Raw genomic sequence first — 25,246 nt, 5'->3', positions numbered from 1 at the left:
ATGTTGTTTATTAAGCCAAGCACACATTAGAGCTCAAGAAAGAAAAATTCCCACATTAATATTTATTTTTTTTTGTAAAACTATCTGGAGCCAAACTTCAGCTCTCATGAAGTGAAGAGATATGATCTCAGGTGCTGAGTTTTGAAATGCAATATTCGTCGATTAAGACATGCCCAAATAAAACCTGTTTAGAATTTTTGCTTGGCGGTATGCAGATGTCTTTTTAGAGAGTATTGTTTTAGGCTGGATAGGTACTAAAACCAAAACATAGTATAAATCCTGTAAATATAGTGTGAATATATAGAGTATGAATGGTACGTATAAACATATATCATAAATACATATCCATAGAATTTTGGAAAGCACCTATTGAGATCATCTAGTCCAAACTCCTGATCAGGAATAGTGTATATACATAGCGAAAACATATAAATATTAGTGGAATTATTGTGTTTGAAGGAAAGGCCATGGTATATAAAGAACAGCCCATTTTAAAGTTTTTTTCCTTTGAGCTATAGCTGAATGGAGTCTGGATTCATGACTGGGGCCTAATGGTTGCTACCTATGACAAATTCTCCCTCATAAAATACCCATCGTATTAAAAGCCTGTGTAAATTTGTGATATAATGGTATATAACTGATATGACTATGTCATCTTTGATATGACCTCCTTCACATCCCCATCCAGCACATTTTGTATTTCCAGTGTTGTGAAGATGTACTGTTCATTCAAAGCATGTTCCTTCCATTTGATTTTATCCTTTTGGTGCTAAAAGATTTTCTTCCTTCCTAGGCGCTGATATAAATACTCAAGCCAGTGATAATGCCACTGCCCTTTATGAAGCCTGTAAAAATGGACATGTACATATTGTGGAGTTTCTTTTGTCCCAAGGAGCAGATGCTAACAAAGCCAATAAGGATGGCCTGTTACCTCTTCACATAGCAGCCAAAAAAGGGATTTGCGAGTAAGTTTTATTTAATTTCATAGTTTCATCTTTTAGACAAGAATCTAACATTCTTATGAAAAGGAGAATGCAATGTTTCAGATCTAATTCTTGGCATTATGAGCAAGGGAGCTATTAGTTGAGAATGGGGTTTTCTGCTTGCAGAGCTTGGGCCAGAAATTATACACTGAAGAGTGTGTTTGCAGATTGGGATGGGATGGGGTGAGCAGGAATGAAGGGCAAAAGATTTCTTTAACTTTACCAAGACATCACCTATTGCAGCTAAATAACAGCATGTATCTTGGAAGTGGATTAAACTGAGATCCTCAAAACATTCTTGAGATGAAATTAAAAAAGTATTGGTGGGGAGTGTTAGTCCTCAATAGTTTTTGCAGCATAGTTTCCTACATGAGTCCATTGTGATTCTTCTGCACAAGCAGAAGATGTTGGATTCATCTCTGCTACGTTCAGGTTTATTGACAATAATTCAGTTGCTGACAGCAGGAAGTGGTTAAGTGAATCTCTAGGGCATTAGTGAGATTGTTGCTAGAATATGGTGTTCAGTTCTGGTATCCTCCCTTTCAGAAACCTTTCAGGAAATTGGAATGGCTTCAGAAAAGAAGGACAAGAATTGCTCATGGTCTGGAAAATATATTTTATTACTGAGTGATTAAATAACTCTTAATTATAGCAGACAAATGCATAAAAAGACCCTGTGGTTTCTGTCTCAAATGAAATGTGTTTGGGACAGAGCTGAGCATATTCTCTAAAACAGTGAGAATAGTAACTAATGGAAAAATAACCAGGAATCAGGTAGATTTTTACAGTCCTCTGAAATAGAGATGTTTCTGGGAAAGGGACAAACTCTACAGTCTGTGATAAAGTAAATCAACATAGAAGATGCTGTCTAGGATGGAATTGTTGCACTGCCATGTAAATAGCGTTTACCTGGCTCTTTCAAAATCTGGGACATTGCAGCATGCTTCTGAGCCTGGACTCCATAGCATGTACTTCTGATCCTACAGCAAGTTTTAGTTCCTGCCTTTAACCCCTTGCTGCTGGAAGGGTGAGCGACCCACAGCTAATTTTGCAAAACACAGTCATATCTTGCAGTGACAAACTCCTTTTCTGACTGTAGAGGACTCTTCTGATTATTGCAGTTTCTATCAAAATACTTCTAGGAACAGGCAAATGGGAGAACAGGCAAATGAGAGAGTCTATCCAACCGCAAGGACTGTTTCTGGACAATACAGCTATCTTTGCAGACAACTGCTAGAGTGGATTCTTACATATTTCACAGTCTCTGAGGAATAAAAGCTTTTGACATCATTACACCTTCCCATAAAGTTTTTCATCGTAGTGTTTAGGTTTGCTTGGGACTGCCAATTAAGCTTGTCCAAACACTTTGTTAGACCTGAGGATATTAATTTTCTGTAGTTGGAGTAGGCCTACTTCCCTGTGCAAGCTGTGTATTCTAGAGGGAAGCTCAATGTCGATTTATGTAACAGGTTTATACACTTACAGCATGTTCATGGATACCTCACACAGATTAATGCAGACATGACTCAAAATTTTCTCCAGGGTTTGATTTAGAAAGACATTTCCTTGCGCCAGAGACAGAACCCAGCTCCAGTTTTGAAAAAGTTTATCTGAAAGTACAGTAAGTTGATCTGTATCCAGTTTTTATATAAAGTCCGGCCCAGCTCTCTTAATATTTTCCTCCCCTCAGTAGTCCCACACTATGACCTGAAAAGAAATTTATCATGGAAACTCTGCAACGTGATTATTATGAATATAATATTTTTATATACATATAATATATATATTATATATATTATGAAAACAAGAGCTTGATTCAGGTCTTATATCTGTTATTCCTGACAACCAGCAGCATAAATAAGACCAGAATTTAGGCCAAACTCTGTGTTTCACTTGTAAAAGACTGAACACAAATTTTTATGCACAACTGCTGCAAACTAAGTGCAAGAGAAAGACAAAAGAAAGAGATATTCTCTTATAAATATTTATCTAAATGACAAAGCTTTAGCCCAATTGGCTGATCATTCTTAATTCCTTTGGTATTCAGTAAAATAACACCCTTCACGGTGACCTCTGTATTCCTGCAGATTTAGTACGTAATTCTGCAGGAATTCCACACTTCAACATTTTGCCAGAGCACGAAGGCTCCTTACCATCAAAAAGCAAAGAATGTGGTCCCAGGGCTCAACTGTCAACTCTTGTTGCTTGGTGTTTGTTTATTTTAAATGACACCTTGTCAATACTGACCAGAAATTCATAAAGGTCATCTCATGAGCTGTAGAACAATTGCAAGCAGTGATTTAACTCTTTCCCCCTCAGAACTGAGATGCTGAGAAGGGAAGACTTTTTGAAGTGTGAGCAGATTTATTAAGTAAATAGAAATCAGTAAACTCTTGGCACACTCCTACTAAGCATGCTCTGCCTCCTGCTCCATTTAATTTCTAATAAATAGAAATCACAGAAGCAGGTGTCAGGGATAAGGAGAAACTTGGTACCATTTCAAAATGGTACATGAAGCTCAGCCCTGTGACAGACATGGGCTGTAGTCTGACTTCTCTGGTCTTGGCTGCCTTCACTTGAGCTGCATTCTCCCTATAGAGAGACAGGAAAGGCTGCAGAGATAGAGGCACCATATTACTGACCCAATCCACTTTGAAGGGCAAGAAACAGAGACAAGTTTGAGCTACGCAATGAAATTGATACAAATTTGATGTTTCCTGCTTATCATACCAAAACAAATGTGGAGTACAGGGACTGTACTGACCTCTAGAACACTCCAGCATTTGGATGTGGAGCCTGAGTGTGGCACCCCTGCAGGGAGGTTCAGGTTCCCCTTGCAGACTGAAATGATGCAGTGCCTCTTTAACTCAGATGTGAAGAGCTGGCTGAAGCACATACGCTGGAGGGAAAGAACAAAACAGACCCTTAAATCTTCAAAACATTTGATCATGGGATGACTAATGCTGGTACTTGGCATGGTGTCCTCGCAGTGCTCTGTGCCCTTTTTGTTATTAGGCTCTTACAGAACATTTGCTGATGGTGGGAAGTTGCCAACTCACCAGCACCCAAACCTCCTGCTCCCTGGCGAGTGTCACAGTGCTGGAAAACTAGTGCGGCTGCTTAGAGAAAAAAAAGTGCTTAATTTCCCAAGATATTTACATAATTTGAAAAACATTTTTGTTTAAAAATGAGATTTAGAAGTAACTTGGAGACATCAGTAGTCCATCATGTAAACAGGAACATAATCCTGCAAAGTGCAATGCATCTTCAACTCTTATTTCAGCTCCTGGGAGCGTTGGAGGCTCAATCTTTCACAGGATCATTTCACAGGATCACAAGATTGTCACAAATAAAGGTTTTACTGAGATTGGCACTTATATTTGGCTTAGTTCATTATGTAAATATATGTTTGAGGGCCCGCTGCTGGGACTAGCCATTGCAGTCAAGCTGAAGATACGCAGCATTTTAAAGGAGACTTTCTACATGGTAGGAAACTGAGCTTTGCATGCTTGTGTGTTACCAAAGCTGTTGGCTGCTAGATAGAGGAATCTGCATGGGAGGAAAAAAAAAGAAGGTGTGCTTGGCTTGCTGAACTCTCACGAGTTCCTATTTAGATACCCCTCTCTCCACAGACATTATGTAGGGAGCATGGTCATCTCTGGAAACAGCAGGCAGACTCACACTGGATGGTCCTTAGTCTCTGCCTGAAAGTACTGAAAGGTGACTTATCTGTATCTACACAATCAACCTGGTGCCTTGGCTAAACCACCCAACTTTATAGCAGGAAATGAAGGTTTAACCCATTGGGTTGGTCATACAGCTCCAATGACACCTGTGCAGAAAAAAATGATCACAGATTTGCAACTGCAGGGCTCCTATTCATCATATATTTGAAATTCACATTACATAAGGAGAGTAGCTTGATTTATGTCGTGTTTAAGGCCACATCATGCGTTCCAACAGCAATCCCTCACTACTGGGGTTTAGGACTTGGCTGTACATTTTTTCTCCCTTGGCTAAAACATGGAAACCAGCCTGGAGAATATTTTTATTTCTTTTTCTCCCCTTTACTAATTGTCTTTTTGGCTCCCCGTGATCTGGGACGGACATTGACAGCCCCATGGATTTGCCACAGCCAAAAACCACACAGTGAGTGCCTCCAGGATAGGGATCAATGCAGGGCAATAACTGAATTGTAAAATCTGCCAGGGGAGGTCTGGGAACCAAATATGTATTTTAACCTATGCCTTTTGCTGTGGCTGTGACCCACAACACCTGCCAGTGCTTCATTGGCACCCTTCTCTGCTGAGCAATAAAGCAATCCCTACAAAGGTGAGGAGATACAGCCTTTCTGCTGGCACCTCAGGCTGGGGGGTGTCTGCCTTTTCCTCCAGTCCTACCCACAGCATGATGATGAAGGTGCAGGACATCTGGTAGATCCTGGCTGGTTGTCTGCCATTTGGGCTGTGGAACCTAAGAGAAGTTACAAGAGGGTAGGCGAGTGCCAGCATGTCGGCCCTGTAGTTGCCATTACATCACAGAAACTGGATGGTAATCAAAAAATAAAAGTGTTCCTCCATGAGAGAGGGGGTCATACAACTCACAGTTTTGGCAAGGTAGGAGCAGAGGGAGTTGTTCATAGGTTTAAAGTTTACACACCGGTTTCTCTCAGAGTTGTTCCTGTGCCTAAGTACTCTCTCTTATGGTTACAGCCATAAAGCTATGATTTCATGTAGGCTTGTAAATCCTCTAGAGCTCACTGCTATTCGCTGACTCTCCTGCTGGTAGGATTGTCTCCATGCTGATCCCTGTGACCAGCCGCACCCGCGTCAAACGTAGTGGCATCAGCCCCCTGCACTTGGCGGCCGAGCGGAACAACGATGACATCTTGGAAGAGCTGATAGATGCTGGCTACGAGGTCAACAGTGCCCTCTCCAATGAACGGTCCTGCCTTTATGAGGACAGACGCACCACCCCCCTCTATTTTGCAGTTTTTAACAACAATATCTACGCCACAGAGCTCCTGCTGCAAGCCGGAGCCAACCCCAATATTGACCTCATCAACCCACTACTCATCTCCATCCGTCATGGCTGCATGAAGACCATGAAACTGCTCCTTGACCATGGAGCAAACATTGATGCCTATATATCAAGTCATCCCACCACATTTCCAGCTACCATCATGTTTTCAATGAAGTACCTCTCCGTGCTGAAGTATCTCCTGGATCTGGGCTGTGATGCAAGTTCCTGTTTCGAGTGTCAGTATGGGAACAGCCCCCATCCTGCATTGAATTACAGACGGGAAAGACTTAATGATCCTCAGCTCACCAAGGAGCCAACCACAGTACAGGTAAGCACTGCCCAGTCTACCTGTAGGACTTTTGAGGACAGCTCCTACCTACCCATAGATCTTGAGAAATTTAATGTATTTTTTCTCACAACTTTCTGATGAGAGAAGTTGCCAATATCTCCACTTTATTTACAGAAAAAAAGGCTCAATAAGTGTCTGTGAATGTTCCAAGTTCATGTTCAATGACAGCAGGAAGGTAGGCAACAGCCTCTGTGGCACCAGCTTGAATTTACAGTGAATTATAGCCATCTTGACAGCCTTACTGACAGTTCTATAACATACTTTTCCTCTGGGCCTGAGGTGCAGGAGTGAGGCATATTTTCCTGACAGATGTATGGGTGGTAGCATACAGATAGTAGAAACCTGCTTTTTTAATATGTCCTGTAAGATTTGTTCTGTCTGATACAGAATTTTATCTACTGGTTACATTAAAATTGTCTAGAGCTTCATTTTATGAGGGTAAACTAGTGAATGTAAATATTTGCAACTTTTAAGTTTACTGGATAAGGAGTCACAGAGAGAGAGCATAACTTATTACATTAGCTATATGACTGTGAATTATACTTGAAGTTTTCACAAGAGGTTAGGAGATTTAGATCCATGATTTCATATTTTCAAAGACAGATTTTGCATATGCACATTTCATACATGTATCTTTGCGGTACTTTCCAAAGTGCAGCTTGCTCAGCTTCCATTGGACTGGGATTGGACTCTCAGTACCTTAATGGACTTTGCAGAATCTCAGATTACTTTTTTTTTCTGATTTCTGTATGTTCTCTCCTTCCAATATATCTCAAATGAAGTCTGACCATCCAATCAAAAATTGCTATCCTTCAACATGCTACACAAAAAAGAAATTTCAACACAGCAGTCTTTCTATTTTGCAAAGAATCAGGGAAGAAATAAATCAACTTCTATCTAGTTTAAGTGCAGTTTTGAGGGATTCAGAAGAATCTCAAAGACATGGTTACCAATAAATGTTCTTCAGTGGCAGAAAGAATAAAGGAAAATATTAAAAGATCCTAGGAAATCTTAACCTTATTATCAGTCCTGTCTTCCAAAAGACTTTACTCTCCAGTAAAACCTGGAGAAAACAAACAAACAAACAAATCTTATAAAGAGGATGGTAAGAGTCCATCACAATAATCTTTTATCCAAAACAGAGCTGACTTTTCCCTGAGAATGTTTGCCACAGCAAAATTCTTCCAGGATTCCACTTATTTTGTCAAAGAAAAATTAATAGAATGTATCATCTCTAGTCCTTGTTTCATGATATGATAGCACATAGAGTGAACAAAGAGATAGAATTCCAGGGCAGGGAGAGACGGTTTGTCTGTAGCCCTCTATGGTATCCTAGCCACTCAAAACCTGTTCCCTCTGGATCTCACCTAAAACTATCGCCTAACAAAATATTAGGTCACTCACAGTCATCTCCTCAAAGGTCAGACCACATGAGGCAGAGGTAGCAAAAGCTGTACAAAATTTTATCTGTGCCTAGAGAGAGAGAGCAGTAAGGGACAAATGCATACCAAAAAAAAGCAATTCTTTCCCCCTAATACTGTTTTTAAATTGCTTTTACTGCTAGTATTTTGGTTAATAGAAGTAAGGCATGTGTGGCATAGCTTCAAGATATATAGTTATGCTATGGTTTGTATTCTGAAATACAGAGGATCTTATGAAACTGTAGCCTTCTCCACACAAAGGACGTGCATTTTCTTTTTTCTTGTGTAAGATTACGTAAGCGTAATAAATCTGAATGATTAGTCTTCAAAAGACTATGAGCTACTGTAAGTGGATTTGGAAAATGCATAACTATAAATCCTTACTGTTGCCACTAAATTAATGTGTCCTGGAGAAAGTGAATGCAGAAAAATGGTTGCTGCCTTCCTGTACGTTTCCAGAATTGCTGTCAAATCCACGAAGGTGGGGAGAGTGGTATCGTACTGCCGCGAGAGGGCATTCAGGTGTCTGCTGAGGACACAGGCTCAGAGCCACTTTGTCCCTGAGTCAATCCCATTGCCTGCAGTTGCAGGTTTGCATTATTTTCCTACGTTTTGTTGTGTTTATTTTCCTGCAATGTCTTTTGAACACGTTTTTTCCAGAAAATGTTTTTGTAGATTGAGCTTGTGAATAGGGAAGACAGAAAGAGGTAGGCAAGGTCTCTGGGAGAGACAAGAACAGAGCAAATAAGATCCAGTGTTTTATTGCTCTACATGTATCTTCATTTAAACTGATAAAAAAGTTGCTGCATGGAGGTGACAGTGCAGATCCCCAGCTGGCACATCCTGTGGATAACTGCATGGCAGTGGCATATGCACTGGAAAGTGGCAGCCAGCTATACTAACTGAACTTCCTATAAGCAGTCCAGGTAGGAAACTGTGGGTTGTCCACTGCGATCCTTCAGACATCACTGTATCTAGTTCTTCTGGGACACCACACACAGTAATGTTCAGTGAAAAATAAGAGAAGAGTAGTAAACACCTCTGTGAATGCTTTTACCCTGAGTAAAATAGCCTTTTCTGCAGCTTTATTCCTTACTAGGTAAGAGAATATAATTTTATTTCTGAATAAGGGTATCCACACAACAGTTTAATGCATTTTGAGTTAGGACTCATGGATGTATAATCAAATTTGATCTAGTTACAGGAGCTTAGACTGAAAGAGGTTTAAGCTGGTGCGTTTTCTTTCCCATTTAGTGTGAGCTTGGAGGGTGTTTGCATACAGTCTCAGTGACTAAGCTGATGGATGGTGCTTAAGCCACCATCATTCAATTGGATTCAGCTCTGTGCCTGAGTTCTTACTCACACAGCATGATTTAATTCATGTTAAACTTCCTGGCTGTTCACATGCAGATACGTCCACAGATATCCTCGTCATGTGCAGAACACTAGAAGAGACAGATGAGGCTGACTGATATAATATACATATTTAGATTAAAGTGAGAAGGAAAGTCACCACTTTTTTGAAATGAGACTGCCTGAAGTCAGGTCCTTAAGTCTATTCTGCAGTATCTCCATAAGCAGCCCACCACCATGCAATGGCTCAGAGTATTCTGCAGCTCGCACTGCAGTAGAAAATTTGCCTGATCCAGGACTGAGTAAGGAAGATGCCTCTCTATTAGGCCCAGGATAGTTCTCTCATATGTGAGTAAAACTGCCTGGGATTCATCTGTGTAGAGATTTCTTCCATTCTCCCAACTTGTTTCTAGTAAGATGTCTGGTCCCCAAAAGCTGCAGACACTAGTGGGTTCACAAGAAGCAGGAGGTGCTGTGCTCTGCTGAATCTCCCTCTTTCCTTAAGCCTCCTTTTGCACGGTAGCCCCACAGAGCCCAAGAAGAAAAAGGGACCCAGAATGCTTGGTCATAGTGCCCTGGACTGCATGGACCTTTCAGCAGCCCCTCACTGACTTGGGGCAATTTTCCCCTGCCCTCACACTTCTGTGGAAGTAGGACCTTTGGACTTGTAAACAATTCATCATTCTTCCATGCTCCAGAGCTAGGACTTCACCAGGGATTTGTGTCATCCTGAGATTGTAAAGATGGGGTTCTACTCTCAGTTGTCAAAGAATAGGCTTTTAAGTTTTCTGAAGGGAAACTGGTGATTTCCCTCACAGCTGGTAGAAGGGTGGGACCATCGAAGTTTTCAGGGCCATTGTTATTGTTGTTGTTTCCACAAGTGCATTCACTGACTGTAGTCAATCTGTTTTTCCTTGAAGTTTTGTGAAATGGTGTCTACTCCAGAGATAAGTCGCTGGGCTGGACCAATCATTGATGTTCTCCTGGATTATGTGGGTAATGTGCAGCTCTGTTCCCGGCTCAAGGAGCATATTGACAGCTATGAGGACTGGGCTGTCATTAAAGAAAAAGCAGGTATGGTCACCCAGGAGAGAATCTGACACAACTAGTCCCATTGTTAGATTCAAAACCTCAGTCACCATCACCTAAGTATTCATCCCATAGAATGGAAAGAATTTCCCTACTGCGACTGAATTATACTTTGGACTGGGTATTAGGCAATAGAAATTTCTGGGGTGTCACTGACTGTGATGTGAAACATACACCAGCCATGGTTTTGACTCACTGGGAATGAGCATTGTGATGCAGAAAGGCCCATATGCCTGTACCTGGGGTGCAGTCAGTTCAGGACAGGTGGGCAGCGTGACAATCCCCACAGCAGCCTCACGACCAGAGGCCTTTAAAGTCTTTATTTGTATTGTGCTCTCCTAAATATCCTTTCCCTCAGGATACAAAGTCTTTCATAGACAGTATCAGAATTAGGTTTCTGGCATCAAGGTAAATTTGGTACCTACTGCATTTTTTTTCAGTGGGAAGGCTGAATACTTTGAAGTGGCTTATACAGATCCTCCTAGAAAGCCCATCTCTAAGGCTGAGATGGGTACAGCACCCTACTTTCCAACCCCACTTTCTTCCCTGTGTCATGTCCCAGAAAGATGATCTTCTATCAATCTCAGACACCTTATCCCTTCATTACAGAGAACCACCCCTTTTTATATTCCTTCTCCCATTTTCCTCTTCACACTGTTCTGGCCAAGCTGAGCTGTCCATTTGAAGTTAAAACTGTTCTGCTCATGCTTCTGACCTGTCTGTCTTTCAGAACCTCCGCGACCTCTTTCCCATCTTTGCCGCATCAAGGTACGAAGCCTGGTTGGAAGAAACCGCATTAAGCTTCTTGACACCTTGCCTCTCCCAGACAGACTGATCCGGTACTTACAGCACGATTACAGACAGTGACCCCAGGCACGCTGGATATGCAGTGGCTTCCCGGCATGGCACCCAGCATCACCAGCATGGCAAGGGCCCACAGCGGGAGGAATTGCTGCTGGCTTGGTCAAGCACCCTCCAATGACTAATCTAAGAGAAATATGCTTTTGAAGCGTGAGTGAGAAGAAAATGGAGGAGACAGAGCTAAAGATAGGACTGTTGTTAGGTTTTTCAAGAGCAAACACATATGATTCACCTCTGTGCTTGTTCTGCAAAGAACAAGAAATGAAAGCTGACACTGACAAATGAGTTGTACCAATACTTGGAGAGGAATACAAAGGTATCCAGAAGTTGTGGTGAAGCTTAGCATCCTTGCTGTGATCACAATTAAGAAATTGTTGAGAGTCAACATATTTGGGAAGACAATCACATTTCCTTCACTGACTGAGATTTTTATTGTATTTTCTATTCTATTGTTTGGATTTCTGCTAAGTGTGCGGGTTGCTAATTCTCTGATACTTTTACACCACCTTGCTAACACTTTTACTTTCTTTTTTTGTATCTTTCTTATTGAGTAGAGTACTTGATTTCTGAACATTCAAATCTCAGATTTCTTCAACAGACTAAAATCCAGAAATGATGAATCCTTTAAAAATCAAGGAAAGGTTTATTTAAGGAGGAAGTAAGAACTGTATTTGCACATAGTGAATGGAGTTCATTCTGTATTACATTTGCAATGTCATTCTGTTTGAGAGAATTTCCTAGACTGGGGACTTGAAAGTAAATCTGAGCTCTTTTTTTTTTTTCTTTTCTTGGTGTAAATTAGAAGTAGCTGCGCTGTAAACAGTAGGTTTACACTGTCATGAATCTGGTGTCAGAACAAAACAAAGCCCTAGAGGACAGGGAACAGAGAGTGGTGTGAAGGAGAGGCAACACTATTACACCAACTTAATCTGTTCCTCCCCTAGAAGATCTTATCTCTACAAAACCCAGCCTTTCCTAACTCCTTGGACCTCTGTGGCTATAGCAATACTATCAATGGAAGAAAGAGAAATTATTTCAAAATTATGAAAGTCAGACTTCAAAATTTATGAAAATGAATACCCAGAATTAGGCTTCCAAATCCTTATTCAGATGTCTAAACAATCTCAAGTTGCTTGCACTAGGTGTAGTTCCACTGAAGCCAGGGGTATCACATTTAGCGTCATATATTAGTGAGGCAGACTAAAAACCTTGGGATTTAGCCCTGAATTTTCTGACTTTGGAAGTCTGAAATATCTATTAACTCCCTTTGACACTGATAAAAGTTATTATCTTAGCTTCTTTGAAAATTAGGTCACCTATTTACAGCTGAGATCCTCAACTGATTTATGGCAGCTTAACAAGTTACCATCTATCTGCTGAACAACTATAATTGTCCGTGAAATTCTTTTATTGAAGTTTTTAACAAGTCACATTCCCTCACAGCTGGGGAGGCCAAGGAGCCCATGAGTGGTTATTGGCAGTGACTACAGCTCAGCTGACAGGTGTGACTTGCTGAACTCCTTTGATGAGTGCTTCATTCCTGAATAGGCACCTAAGAAAGTACGAAAGAACTGAAATTTGGAACGGCATCCATGCAGATCTTATGCTAGAAGCACACTCATTCTTACCTTAGGTGATAAAGGAGCTGTGTGCATCATGGTCTGCTTGGAGTCCCCACCAGACACATGGCAGATCTGGTTTTATTTGTTGGTCTACATACCATGCATGGAATCAGATAGAAATGTAAGTAGGGAAAATGTACTGCACTGACTTTTATTTGTGTGGAGTTTTATACCTTAACACAGGACTAAAGTGTGTTGCACACATACAGGTCTGTCTGGGCACAGAAGTTCAGATTCTGTGATGACTGTGTGAAATGTGCTCAGCACTTGTGGGACAGGATGTGAGCAGAACTAAAATTGGTTACAGCTACAGCATTCTGTCACAGCTGTCCCCTCCTCGAATGCAAAAGTTGAACAACCAACAGAGTTTCAGTTCACACTGAACGATGATCTTCTTGCAAAGCTTTGGAAAGTCAGGTGAGATTCCTCCACTGGTGATGTTTCATCCAGTGACTTCCTTTACTGTCAGTTTAGGATCTACCCCCTTGTCTCCTCCAGTGTGAACAGGGAATTTCTTCATGTTAGAAAAATATTGGGTGGAGAGAAAAGGATGGGGTACAGGAAATCTCTAGACCAGTTTTGCCAGTGAAGGCCCTGTATTGGTAAGCAGTACCTTGAGAGACAGAAAATCAACTGTAGAGTTCATCCATCTCTCACTTTCTGGGGCTGAACAGCGAAGGCCTGGGTCCTACTTATGTTGATATAAATCAGAAGAAAAGTCCTTGAAATTAAATAAGTGTAACAAAGCAGAGTTGTAGAGGGTGATGGATACAAACACAGCTTGCTGGAGACCACTTTAGTGTTTGTTTGGTGTGCAGTGACAGCACTGGAGACCCTGGCTGATAGAAAGGATTCACAATCACCAACTGCATGTATAACCAGAGAAGTGGGATTTCATAAGCTATCCCAAAATGGGAATTTCCCCTGAGCCAACATCGTTGTGTCCACAACAGTCTAGCAAGCTGCAATTTCTTTTTATGTCCTTGGAGAAGGTGAAACTAGGTTTGAATGGCACAAATATGGAAAGCCCATTTTTCTTTCAACCAAGAGCCCTTCATTTCTACCTGGTTTGCTGTCAACCATCTGTCCTGAGCAGGAGTCACTAAGCTGGAGAACACTGGTCTGATAGGAATATAATTGTGGGAAGGATAAGTGCATGCTGTGCACAGAAACTAAGGTGAGAAGAGTCTATTAGAGGGGGAATCTGGTAATTACAATGTTATTGAGTCCTTTCTGCTTGATTGTTACAGCAAAACTTCACATACTCAGTTTACAATTATTTGCACTGAAATGGAGCCTGCTCCAGTCACTGACATACTATTTTGTGCAAAACACTGAATCTGCACAAATTCAATGTGCCTTTAATGCATCTGCTTAGAAGTTACTGTGAAAAGAAAAATAGCCCAAAACCCAACCAAACCAGGCTTTATAAGCAGATCAGTAGTTCTAGTGCAAAGTAAAGTGGCTTGTTTTTACTGAGTGTGATAAATATTCTCCTTCCAAGACAATGAATTTATGTGAAATGTTCTAGGAATATTTCATGACCAGGTTACTGTACTTTTTTTACTGCAAAATGTGCAATTCACTTGATGTTCTTGTGCACTTTTTTGATTTTTTTTTTTAATTTCCTTTTGTATGAAAGCTTTTTCATTTACCTCTCCCTTCCCATTATTTATAAAAGCTATTGTGGTTTTCAAAGTTTAAATTTGCATTGTTCTTGTAAATAGCAGCTCTCAAATGTTATGTTTCCATCTTTCAAAGTATGAATAAACGAGTAGATTCTGAAGAGCTATCAGCTGTCCTGAATAACAACAGCCAAACACAAAAATATCCAGGGAAATTCTGATTCAATCCCAGCTTGAACAATTAATAATTCTGATGTTAATCTCAGGGATAAGAGAACAGTACATATTACTAAAGAGGAGACAGAGTTGCTATTCTTTGCAAACCTTTCAGAAAGTCTCACACATCCCCATTCAGTGATTTTGAATATACTTAACAATTGTCTTCTGTTCATTTATGTTTTACTTCATTGCTGCTCCAGTTCAAAGCCCCAGCAAGGGCCATCCATGTCACAAAGGATTTTAAAAAGTAACATTACTTTAAATCTGAGAGTAAGAGCATAAATATCTGAGTCAGAAGTCATTTAGAATGATCTGGTTTGATCCTTTAAAAAACGCTATTCTACTACATGGAAAATGTGCAGCAATATACATTCAAATAAGAAAGACTTTAAAAGAAGAAAAAGAAAACAAAGAATTTAACATTCAGAAGAGAGAAACTTGATTTTAACTCTCTTCTTTCTCTGGATTTCTCCAGAAATAAAATTTATACAGAGGCTATCCACTTTGCCAAGTATTTTAATTTGGATAGAAATGCATATTCTGGTGTGATACATAGCACTTTGAAATTTCCCTTCTGAATTCGAGCAGGAACACTTGTGCACAGCAATCTCTGCAATACCTGTAGTTCATTCCATGACCTGCTCTGCTCACCCAGACCAACACCAAGGAGGCTGCTGTGCACTGACAGCACTGAGACAGAGTTCAGCATCTGGCTTCATCTGGATTACAACAGTGACCCAGAGCTATTGATGGATCCCTATTTCCATGTAAAAAATTCCTTGCCTATCGCTCTGTAAATTAAAAGCTATTGCTCTCCAATTAACTTCAGTGGGGGTACTGCCTCTGGTTTCTGTTAGTGTCCTTGGGGAGAGGAACAGCTTCCTCAAGGATTTCTTTCCAAAAAGGGAAAGGCATCTATGTATGTTCCTATCTTCACTTCTGGATCAAGAGCTAACTTGATGTCTTTAACCCCTAGATCAGCTCTTTACCACCTCACACCTTGCATGTAGTTGCAGGTGTGTGCTATCAAAGATAGTTCCTGCTCTCTTCCTAAAGGAATAGTTTATGCAGGATTGATACATATAATAAGTGCTGGTAGCAAGGAGAAAGCAATGAAAGCCATCTCCAATTCTACTTTTGTCTTCCTCTACTAACACATTACAGATGTTGTTTCCATAAAAGTGAACATTGTTGGGATATGTGAAGTTTGGGGAAAGAACTAAATACCTTTAGCCTGTGAGTAGTTCGTATTCTGAAGAAAGTTGCAACCTGGTTATACAACACCAAGGCCCATCAGAAGATCCAAAATGGCACTCTACAGTTGCCTCAGATGATAATTTTTTCATGACTGCAATGTGCTTGAATGAAGTGTTGCCTGTTTTTTAACCCTTGCAGAGATACCAGGAGTCATAAAGAGCTTCACTAGTCAGAGACCAAACCAATCAAGGCCACTTTTTATTGAACCTGGGTGAAGTTCCCATTAGCTTCAGCAACAGTACATGTTCAGGCCTTGGGATATCACAGGTGTCCATTCTCTGGCCCTTTTACCCCTCAAAATATTCTTCTTTTGACTTCAGTGAGATACTCCAGTATAACTGAATAGATACATACACCTACAATATTAAACATCTCAGATCTCATGTTCTGTGTCTTAGTAACACTTTCTCCATGGGTTTAAGAGAAACCTAATTTAAAAAAAAATTGCAATAAATTCTTCAATGCCAATTTGTTGAAATAATTAGGAAAATACTAGGCAAAACATTTACAGCCAGGTCTTGAGATAGCATCTTAAAATCATGCAAACCAAAAGACATCTGTGAGCCAGAAATCAAGGCAGGCTGTTCTTTACACTTTTTTCCTTCTATCATACTTCATGGTTTTGTATTAAACTAATACAATTCTTCATTTGTTCTGTTAGTGCAGAGTAATTCCTGATGTGGAAATTCATCCTGCTTCCATTGGCACCAGCTTAATGCTAGCTAATTTCCCAGCATCAGAATTACTTTTAAGTTTATATCAATCTGCATAGGCAGAGATTTCAGCCCTCGTATCTCCCCACCAGTTGCAAATAAAACCTGTGTCTATCCCGTGGAATAAAACTAGACAGACTGGATTTGCAGAATCACCAAAATAAAATTAACCTCCTTTCTTCCCTTATTTTTTTCTTTTAATTCTTTCAGTATTTACATACAACAAGAGCTTAAATCATTCACAAGTGTGGTTTCTACATTAAATACTGTCCTTCCAGTCTCCTGCATGCAAAACCAAGCGACCTGAGTATCTTGACTTCTCTGGAATTACTTTAAAGTACAAAAACTTTTTGAATGGGTTTAATTCATGTCATTTCACTGCTGCTGCTGCAGGGCAGCCCCAGAAAGATGTTCCCACATGGAGGAGGTCTCCTAGGTGTTACAAGTGCAACTATGAATGGCCTGCAGCCCCGCTCACCGCGCCTCAGACAATGCCCATCCATGAAAGAGCCCTGGTTTGCCTCATGCTCCATGCCACCGGCGTCGTAAGGTTTATTCCCGATTTACACCCGCGTACTGAGAGGAGAGTGGAGCCCAAGCAGCTTCCCAACAGTTACTAATTCCGCCCAGCCCGCCCACAAGGAAGAGGGTGTGATCACTGGTCTCCTTCCCTTGCCGCTCCACGCTGCCAGCAGCTCATGCCTGATGGTTGACCAGGCGTTTCAATTCACCCTCAGGAGCTGTCGTGTTCAGCATGACTCTGACACCGCCCCGCTAAAGATAGCCAAAAACATTGAAGATGGGTGGGGGGATGGCGGGCTTGGTGGGGATGGGTTTCAGAACCATGGGCCTGTAGAGTTTTTGCCCCGTGCCATCGGCCTCCTTGCAGAAGTGTGGCACCTCCGCCGGCAGTGTGGCTGCACTCTTCCTCCACAGTCCCAGCCCTGGGAAGGGCGATGGGGGCAGCGCTCCCGGGGGCTGGTACACCCCTGTCCCGGGGCAAGGGAAGGGGCAGCAGGTCCAGGCACCCACCCGGCTTGAGAGGACCCCGGCAGGGTCCTTCTCCCCGGCATGTGGTGCAGGGTCAGGAGGGCTCTCTGGACTAGCAGCATCTGGGCTCCATTTGCTTTTCTTCCCCTCATAAGGAGGAGGGTCTCTGGGGGCTGGGAGCCCCTCAGTACTGGCAGGAAAGGCCCTGGCTGTCAGGCTCTGAGCTGGCCGTGGCTCTTCCCAGAAGGAGGCAGGGAGCTGTCGCTTCCTCATGGGCACCTGGTCTGGTCGGACAGCCTCAGGTTTTTGCTCCTGCAAAACCCGTTCCCCAGTGAGGCTCTCCTCTGCCTCGGCTGTCTGCATCACCTTCTCGGCGGCAGCCCCACCATGGGGGCTGGGGTCAGGTGCCTCGGGCTGGGGGCCACGGCCCCGATCCTCTGACCCCCTGCGCCAGCCACACTCAGGGGGTTTGCTGGGGTGACACCGTGGCATCCGTGAGTACTTCTGAGAAAACCGCTTGAGCTGCTTCTGTAAGTATTTTCTGTGGTCAACTGAGCGGCGACAAGGAGCTGACTTATCCAGAGCCGCTTTGATGTCGCTGGAGGCCAGGTTGACGAAGTTCAGTAGGGTTTTTACCTCACTGTCTGATGCCATTTCACTGGATGCACCGTGCAGAGTTTCTCATGAAAAGTTTATAATCCACCTTTGGACAAACCTTGGCAAACCTGCAAAATATGACGGGCAGACTTAAGAGCAAGAAGCTTTGGTTCAAATAGCACCAAGCAAATGGAGGGAAGGTGGGGGGACGTGTCAAACTTCTCAGCCACCCAAACAAGTTGTCCGTCAGCTCGCCTCCATGCAGGCAAACTCCTGTTGAAGCCGACGCGTGCCCGCAGCCCACCGCCCCGCACTGCTGCCCCAGCACACACCGGCACGGGGACTGGCTCATGAATGCCAGCCAGCTCGGCGCCTAATCTTGTTAGATAGCACTGAAGTGGGCAGAAGCCGGGGTGGCCTCCCTGTAAGCAAGCACGGACACTCACCCGGCGCGCGGCAGCTTTTCTCACCGGTGCTGGCGGCTGCGTCGCTGCAGAGAAGAGCCCCTTCCCTGCTAATCTCGTTAGGCAGGTTACACACCGCCAACCTCGGCGGAGGCAGCCAGGGCCCGCCAGTGTTTGGATGCAGTTTAGCAAGCACTTGAGCAAGCTGAATGAATATCGACTCCGGCGAGTTCGGGGCTCTCCCAGGCCAATCAGAAGCCACTTTGCCAAATACAAAGCATCCCAATCAGGCATCAGCCTCCCCTCCTTGCATTCTTTGCCATCACAAATTGTCTCCATGGGGACAGCCGCAGAAAGACAGCTAATAAATACAATCATTTCCCCACGATTTCTACCATTCTCCCCATCCTCTTCACCCCTACGGAAGCCTTTCTTTTAAAAACAACACAATCTAAGAGAAAATGCTTCAGGATGAGGACGAGTTAGGAAAGTTTAGACACCCTTTTCCCTGTACTCCCCAAAGCTCTCTGGGGGCTGATACTAACCATGCTTCATTGGCACAGGACAATGTAATACGGGGGACTGGACTAGCCTACTTTTAACCGTTCCCCATCAGAGCCCTTTTTTTTTTTAAGGGGAGGATGATGTCAGAAAAAGGTAGGAAAGGAACAAATCTCTAAAGAGATGTGCAGATATCCATGGAAAGGGAGCTTGAGCGCTCAAGAATCTTGTCTTTATGTTTGCCCCCTCAATTGAGTTACACAAAAGCTGAATTACCCATTCAAACTACCCGAACAAAAGGATGGAGTTGGATAGTACTCTTGCATCTGTAGTCAAACAGTTAGAGACTTAAATCGAGTCGTCATGATGGAGAAAGAGTTAGACAAAGCCCATAGAATTGCCATCAGCAAACATTTTCCTGTGTCATATTAGTGGGTCTCCATGACTCCCCCTGGCCTGGGGACAATAGCACAAGTTTGCACACTCGACTACTGTCACCCTGCCAACGCTGGCAAGGAGCAGAAACAGGACAATCCTTTAAGGGGAAAGCATGCCCGCTGCAGGGAAGGTAAGAAGAGAGGGAAGAAAAGGCGTGTGAAATGCTAATTGAGCTGCTTCCTTTACTGATGCAGAGTTATGTGAGCCCTTCGCCTTCTCGCAGGCTTATCCCTAAGGGGTGGCAATTACTTAATAGCACAGTAAAACCTAGAGCTGGAGGAAGAGGAGAGCAGAAGAACTGCCCTTCGTGTGCACTGGACACACTGATGAAACAGAGCTGGCAGCAGCCTATATGCCAGCCAGGATTTGTTGCCTTCCGCAGCTGGAGCAGTGATGCTCCCTCTCCAGTCCACACCCTAGGGATGGGAAGACTGGAGAGGGCCACAGGACCTGTGCACCCACTGTCAGCGAGATGCTGCCAGCTCTGAGCCAAACACACACATACCATGCAGAAAGCAGGGACTGAAGTCCAAACCGTTTTGCAAGTAAAATCTACCTTACTGATGTAAGGCATCAAAGGTCTGAGCACTGAGGGTTGAAAACAGCTATATTTTACAATTATTTTACTGACAGTTATTTTACTTTATTTCTATCGATCCAATTTTCATCAGAGGAAGTCAAGATCCGGACTGTGCCATTATACGAAACTCTCGGCAGAGGCCTCAAGGATGACCTTCAGTGTCTCTGTACTGGTGCACGCAGTGCTGACATCCCTATTCACATCATTTCTTCCAGTGTGGCCTGAGCCACATATGGTGGTGCCCAGGCTCAGGTGTTTCAGGTCTAGGAAGACCCCGGAGTCAGCACATCCTGCAACAGAATGTGCTACAGTTTATGGCACTGCAGTGGGCTGTAACAGAGTGGCTGATTTGCTACTTGCAGATGTGCCTCTCTCCTCCAGCTTCTATTTCAGAAGCAATTCATTCCTTAGCAAACCTGGGGCAGCAAGCCCTCTCTGCACCCTCTGTCATCTACTTATGCCAGCATTCAAACCTCTGTTCTCTTTTCAGATCATTTGTGGGGGGCAATTTCCAGTCACCTACTTGAGCATCTATTTCAGGATTCGCTAACTGGAGCTTGGCCCCTCTCTGTGACCCGACACAGACACTTCTGTGCACCTGAGGCTATAGGGAGAGGGTTTGTCTAGCTCATTGAAAGAGATGTACACCAAGGGACCATGTCTCTGCAGGAACAAACTGCCTCCTGTGCTTGAACTTCCAAACCCAGACTGGACATCACAAAGCACAGTGCAGTCTCCCATTAGAGCTAGTTGATCTCCCAAGGGGGTAAGAGGGGTAGACAGAGAGACATGTGACAGATGCCTGGGAGTAAAGGATTGTCTCAGTATTTTAATTAACTATATCCTCAGAGACCTGAGAAACTCATGCCATGTATTATGTGACCTACATTCAATCATAGGGGCTCAAGAACCTGTTCTCTGAGACTGATGGCTAAGGGGCCAGTTGACTGAGGAGGGTGGATATGGCTTGCCTGCTTACTGGGGGATAATGAAAACCCAGCACCCCTCCAACATACTTACTGCAGAAGCCCATTCCAAGCTCCTAGACTACAGCCATGCCCATCCTCTCCCAGAAGGATGGTTGTGCAGGATGTGGCTTCTTGGGCACCACATGGCAGGGCTGGAGGGGCTCCCCATGCCTTGCTGTGCTCAGTGCTCCGGCATCTCATTCTCCTGCAGCTGGGTAACAGTGGGGTGCCAGAAGGGAATGAACCAGCAAGCAGGATTTAAAAACCAGAGCAACCCACCCTTTCAAGGTCAGACTCAGGTTGAGCTGCACAGGGTTTTCTCTAAGAGGCCACCGGAGCCCTTTTGTTCCTCGCTGCTCTCACCATGTTCATCCCAATGTACATGTGAAAGAAACAATTAACAATAGGGCACTCCTCTACGAGGATCCAATGCACTTTGAAGTGTCCACCAACCAAAGGCTCAAGAATGATACATCATTTTCCACTGTGAACATGTCAAACTAGTACAGCAATTGAAAAAATGTCTCCACATGCCTTCCCAGCATGCAGACAGGGACCAGCTGGAGAGCCACTTCATATCCGACATGTCACCCCCTGACAGCTGTCTTCTTGGGAATTTTTGCTATGTAAAGTTTTCTGACTCCTTTTTTAAAGTAAAGCACAAGAATTAATCAGTTCATTTGAAAATTGCAGCCAGGTCTCTCCTAAAATGCAGTATTTCCTTCACGACTGAATGAAGGTTTTCTTGCACAAAAAATACCTGCAAAGTGTTTTTAAAGTGTCACTCATTGTAAGTGATGTCAGTATTTAGTCACTTCTACATCAAAATCTCCCACAGCTTTTTTCCAGGCTGAGGGGCCCATTCAGCAAAGGTATTCCAGCACCAGGCTGTCCTGGACCATGTGAGCAGATGCAGCAACCACAACGCACACCATTAACCGGGGTAGGGATCCCTCTCTCCTAAGTGTCACAAGCATTTCAAAGAGCAGGAACACCCAAATCATGCTGGTAAAGCAAAAGGCAGCTCACTAAACAGATGAGCAGCAAAAAAAAGTCAGAGGTCACTGTTCTGACACTAGTTAACTCAAAATTCTTTTTCCTCCACTAAAATGAAGCTTTTTCTACATCCTAACCTAAGCAACAGGTTTTGTCACAGGGTTCACCCTACTGTCAGGAGGAGAGGAGAGGTTCAGAGAGGACTCCTTGTTGAGGCTAGTGGATGTGCACTTCGAAGCAAAGAGAAAATGGGGCTCCAACAGTTGGGAAACATAAGACAATAAGCTGGAAAATTTCCAGATGGGTCACCAGTGAATTGTTCCTTTACTTTGTCCCCTACAGGCAGTTAAAAGCAAAGATATTTCAGTTGCATAGTATCTTTTCACTCACCTGCTGCTTCCTAAGTCTCTGCTTTGCCTCCACACTTGAAAAAGAGAGCCAAGAGTGTGAGGGGAGGTGATAATGGTTCATGTGAAACCAGAAGTATTGGCCTGGAGAGGAGTAGTATTGAGATGGAAGAAGACCACTAACACTCTTACTCGGGGATCCTGATTTTAGATTTCATGTTGACAGTGACTGAAGTGGAAAGATGTCAATGACACACTGATGACATAAAAATGGATGTTATTTAACATCAAACTGCAAGAACTGGGTAATCTTAGGAGTAAATGCAATGAGAGAGGAAAGGATTGCAGTAACTCTGAGCCACGCACCTCAGGAACTGATAGCAGGAATTTCTGTCATGAGGAAAAATATCACTGCCTGGAAATGAGAAGGAACAACAACTCATAGGATGAAAATAAACCTCCCTCCATCTAGTTTGACCTTCTAAGTGGCAGGGGGGAAAGGGGTGAGGGAGACAGGTAGTGTGGTACTGATACTGTTCGGGCCTCCAAACAGGTTGTTCTCTAGACTTAGAGCCTGGTCTCAGCCTGGGATGAGAGCCTAGCCAACTCAGGACCTGTGGGTTCATATGAAAGGAATGTCTGACAGAGTGTGCATAGGGGTGCAGCCAAAGCCCTTGGCATCCCTTCCTGCACCCCAGCACACAGGTGCTGCAGACAGCAGCAGGGCTGTCTTGCTCTGGCACTGACCCTCATGCAGCCTGGTCCTGCCCCAGAGCTCAGGGAAGGAGTATATGAGTCCTCTAATCTCAGGGAAGGAGAATATGGGATTTCTTCCTAGATTCCTGCTGTCCAGTTGTCCACTTTGCTCTCTCTCCTCATCTTCTTGTTGTAACTAACACCTCTGCTCCCAGGAGAAGAGCAACCTGGCTCTCCCAACAGATAAAGCTTTGACTCTTTCGCCCCACTCTTTTTTTTTTCCTTCTTGACAGTCTGCTTTGACCTGAGTGACATCCTCTCTTTGCTTTCAATCCCTGATTTTCTGCACTTGGGGACAGACTTTGAGCAGGCACTAAGTGCTGAGGCCATGCAGAGACGGTGAGGGGGGGCTGCAGCTACCCCGCAGCCTGCCATTCAGGCAGATGGTGAAGAGGGCCGATATGAATAGCTCCTGTCAGTCTCATAGAGCGAACTTTACAATTGTGCTACGTGTTGGACTGCACGTGACTAATGCCATTCTTCTGCAGGCTGCAGGCAGGACACAGCTGTTTCTTTAAGGAGAATTTTGTTTTTCTGGGCAGAAAAGAAAAGCACCCATGACCATGTTGTATTCATGTATCCAATATTACACTCCATAACTGGGCACAATCAAAGCTCATCCTGCCTCGCACTGCGTCTCTTTCTGGTAAATAAGATAATGTTTAAAAAAGAGCATGGCCTTGGTTTGGTCCTTCTGGAGGTTTAAATTCTACCTCCCCACACAGCAGGTATGCACTGAGAAGAAGCAGTAGGGTCAAATATAGGTTTCTTTATATAATTCTGAATTAATTAATTTCAAGATCAGTAATGAACTCCACGCCAAACGCTACATGGAGCTTCTGTTGATGAGAAACTGTGCTGCAGAAAAGATCAAAAAAATACAGACATCAATATAAACATGTGAAAATGTGAAGACCTTCTCTTAAAAGCTGCAAAATAAGAAATGCACAATGGGCGCTGGACGGGGGATGAGTCTGGATCTTGAGCTTACAGTGCAGAAGGGCCATGTGAGACCAGAAGGGTAGTGCTCCTCCTACCCACATTTTGGTCAGGCTCACAGCCCTGTTCTCTGTTCCACTGTCTTGGATGAGGCTTCTCCACATCAGTGTTTCAACACTGAAATCAGTGCTGGGTGCAGCCAGAAACACACCCCTGACACTCCTGCGCCAGCAGTTCCTTACCCTGGGGCATGCTCCTGTCCCACAGCCCAGACAGGGCTGCATGTGCAATTGGGCAGCCCTTGGCATTGGGATAAGGTGCAGACGGCCCCAGGCAGTGCTGCCCTGAGCTGGCCCCCAGGGCAGTCTCGCCACGAGGCACGCAGCTATCTATTTAGCAAGGCACAGTTACATCCCTAACATTTCCTTCCGATTGCCTCCCTTACTGTGTTTCCAGACAGACCATCTGCCCACCAGCACTGGTGAACCATACCATGCAGCTACACTATCTTTTATCTTATAACTTTAGCACAATTCATAATTTGGGGAGTTCAGCCAACTTTGCTGTAGGCAGCAGTTCTCAAAGAAGTAGAATTAAGGTTGTACCAAGTTCAGTGTCATCCCTCCATCCCAGTTTTGGAAATGTCCTTCTCTAAAGTTGTCCTTTTGCTTCAAAGGAGTGTGGAAAGGTGATGAGGGCTGTAGCTGCTGCTGAGGGTCACCCTGGGAACCCCTAGAAGGGTCCATGGGAGGTGAGTGTCGGGAAATGCGAACAGAACACTGCACTTGCTGAACAAGCTGGTCACAAGGAGCTTTGCAGGGCCTGCTTTTCTGCAAGGTGGGTAGAAACTTCCACAGGAGAGGAAATTATCACAGAGATGGAGAAGCATACACTTCTCTGGAGTGCTGCTGCCGTCCTTACTACCCTGACGGTGCCCAAATGTGCGCCTTTGTGCTGAGCACCTTGGGACTAACTTGTATATGCCAGGGTCTGCCTCTCAGCGTGGTGCATTTGATTCCCAGGCTGTGCTGGCACAGGTACGTGGTCATCACCCGGGGAAAACGCCTGTCCGCCTCGCCGCCCTGCTCCAGAGAATAGCCACGTAAATCCACGTCCCCTTCCCCGGGGTGCGCTGGCACAGCCCGAGCCGGGGCTGTGCCGCGGCGGTGCCGCGAGGCGGCGCTGCGGGAGCCCAGCTGGGCCCGGCCCGCTCCCT

The 25,246-nt window shown here is 43.8% G+C and overlaps 2 protein-coding genes across 2 annotated transcripts in view; one reads left to right on the top strand and one right to left on the bottom strand.

Annotated features, from left to right (window-relative positions):
- The window catches only part of ASB2 (ankyrin repeat and SOCS box containing 2), a 42,385-nt gene extending 27,895 nt beyond the window's left edge, over positions 1-14,490 (top strand). Inside the window, 4 exon segments of the mRNA XM_032692230.1 lie at positions 794-965; positions 5,772-6,333; positions 10,049-10,202; positions 10,948-14,490. Of these exon segments, the coding sequence (XP_032548121.1) occupies positions 794-965; positions 5,772-6,333; positions 10,049-10,202; positions 10,948-11,084 (1,025 nt within the window). The 3' untranslated portion in view covers positions 11,085-14,490.
- Positions 14,491-15,020: 530 nt separating this feature from the next.
- FAM181A (family with sequence similarity 181 member A) lies at positions 15,021-18,902 on the bottom strand. The gene is made up of 2 exons (XM_032692232.1): positions 18,548-18,902; positions 15,021-18,229 (listed from the first exon to the last, which is right to left on the bottom strand). The coding sequence occupies exon 2, from the start codon at positions 18,156-18,158 to the stop codon at positions 17,289-17,291; it is 870 nt and encodes a 289-aa protein (XP_032548123.1). The 5' UTR covers positions 18,159-18,229; positions 18,548-18,902; the 3' UTR covers positions 15,021-17,288.
- Positions 18,903-25,246: the final 6,344 nt, after the last annotated feature.

Source organism: Chiroxiphia lanceolata, chromosome 6, assembly GCF_009829145.1.
Source record: "Chiroxiphia lanceolata isolate bChiLan1 chromosome 6, bChiLan1.pri, whole genome shotgun sequence".
NCBI classification, from domain to species: domain Eukaryota; kingdom Metazoa; phylum Chordata; class Aves; order Passeriformes; family Pipridae; genus Chiroxiphia; species Chiroxiphia lanceolata.
This window is presented reverse-complemented; position numbering and strand designations above follow the sequence as displayed.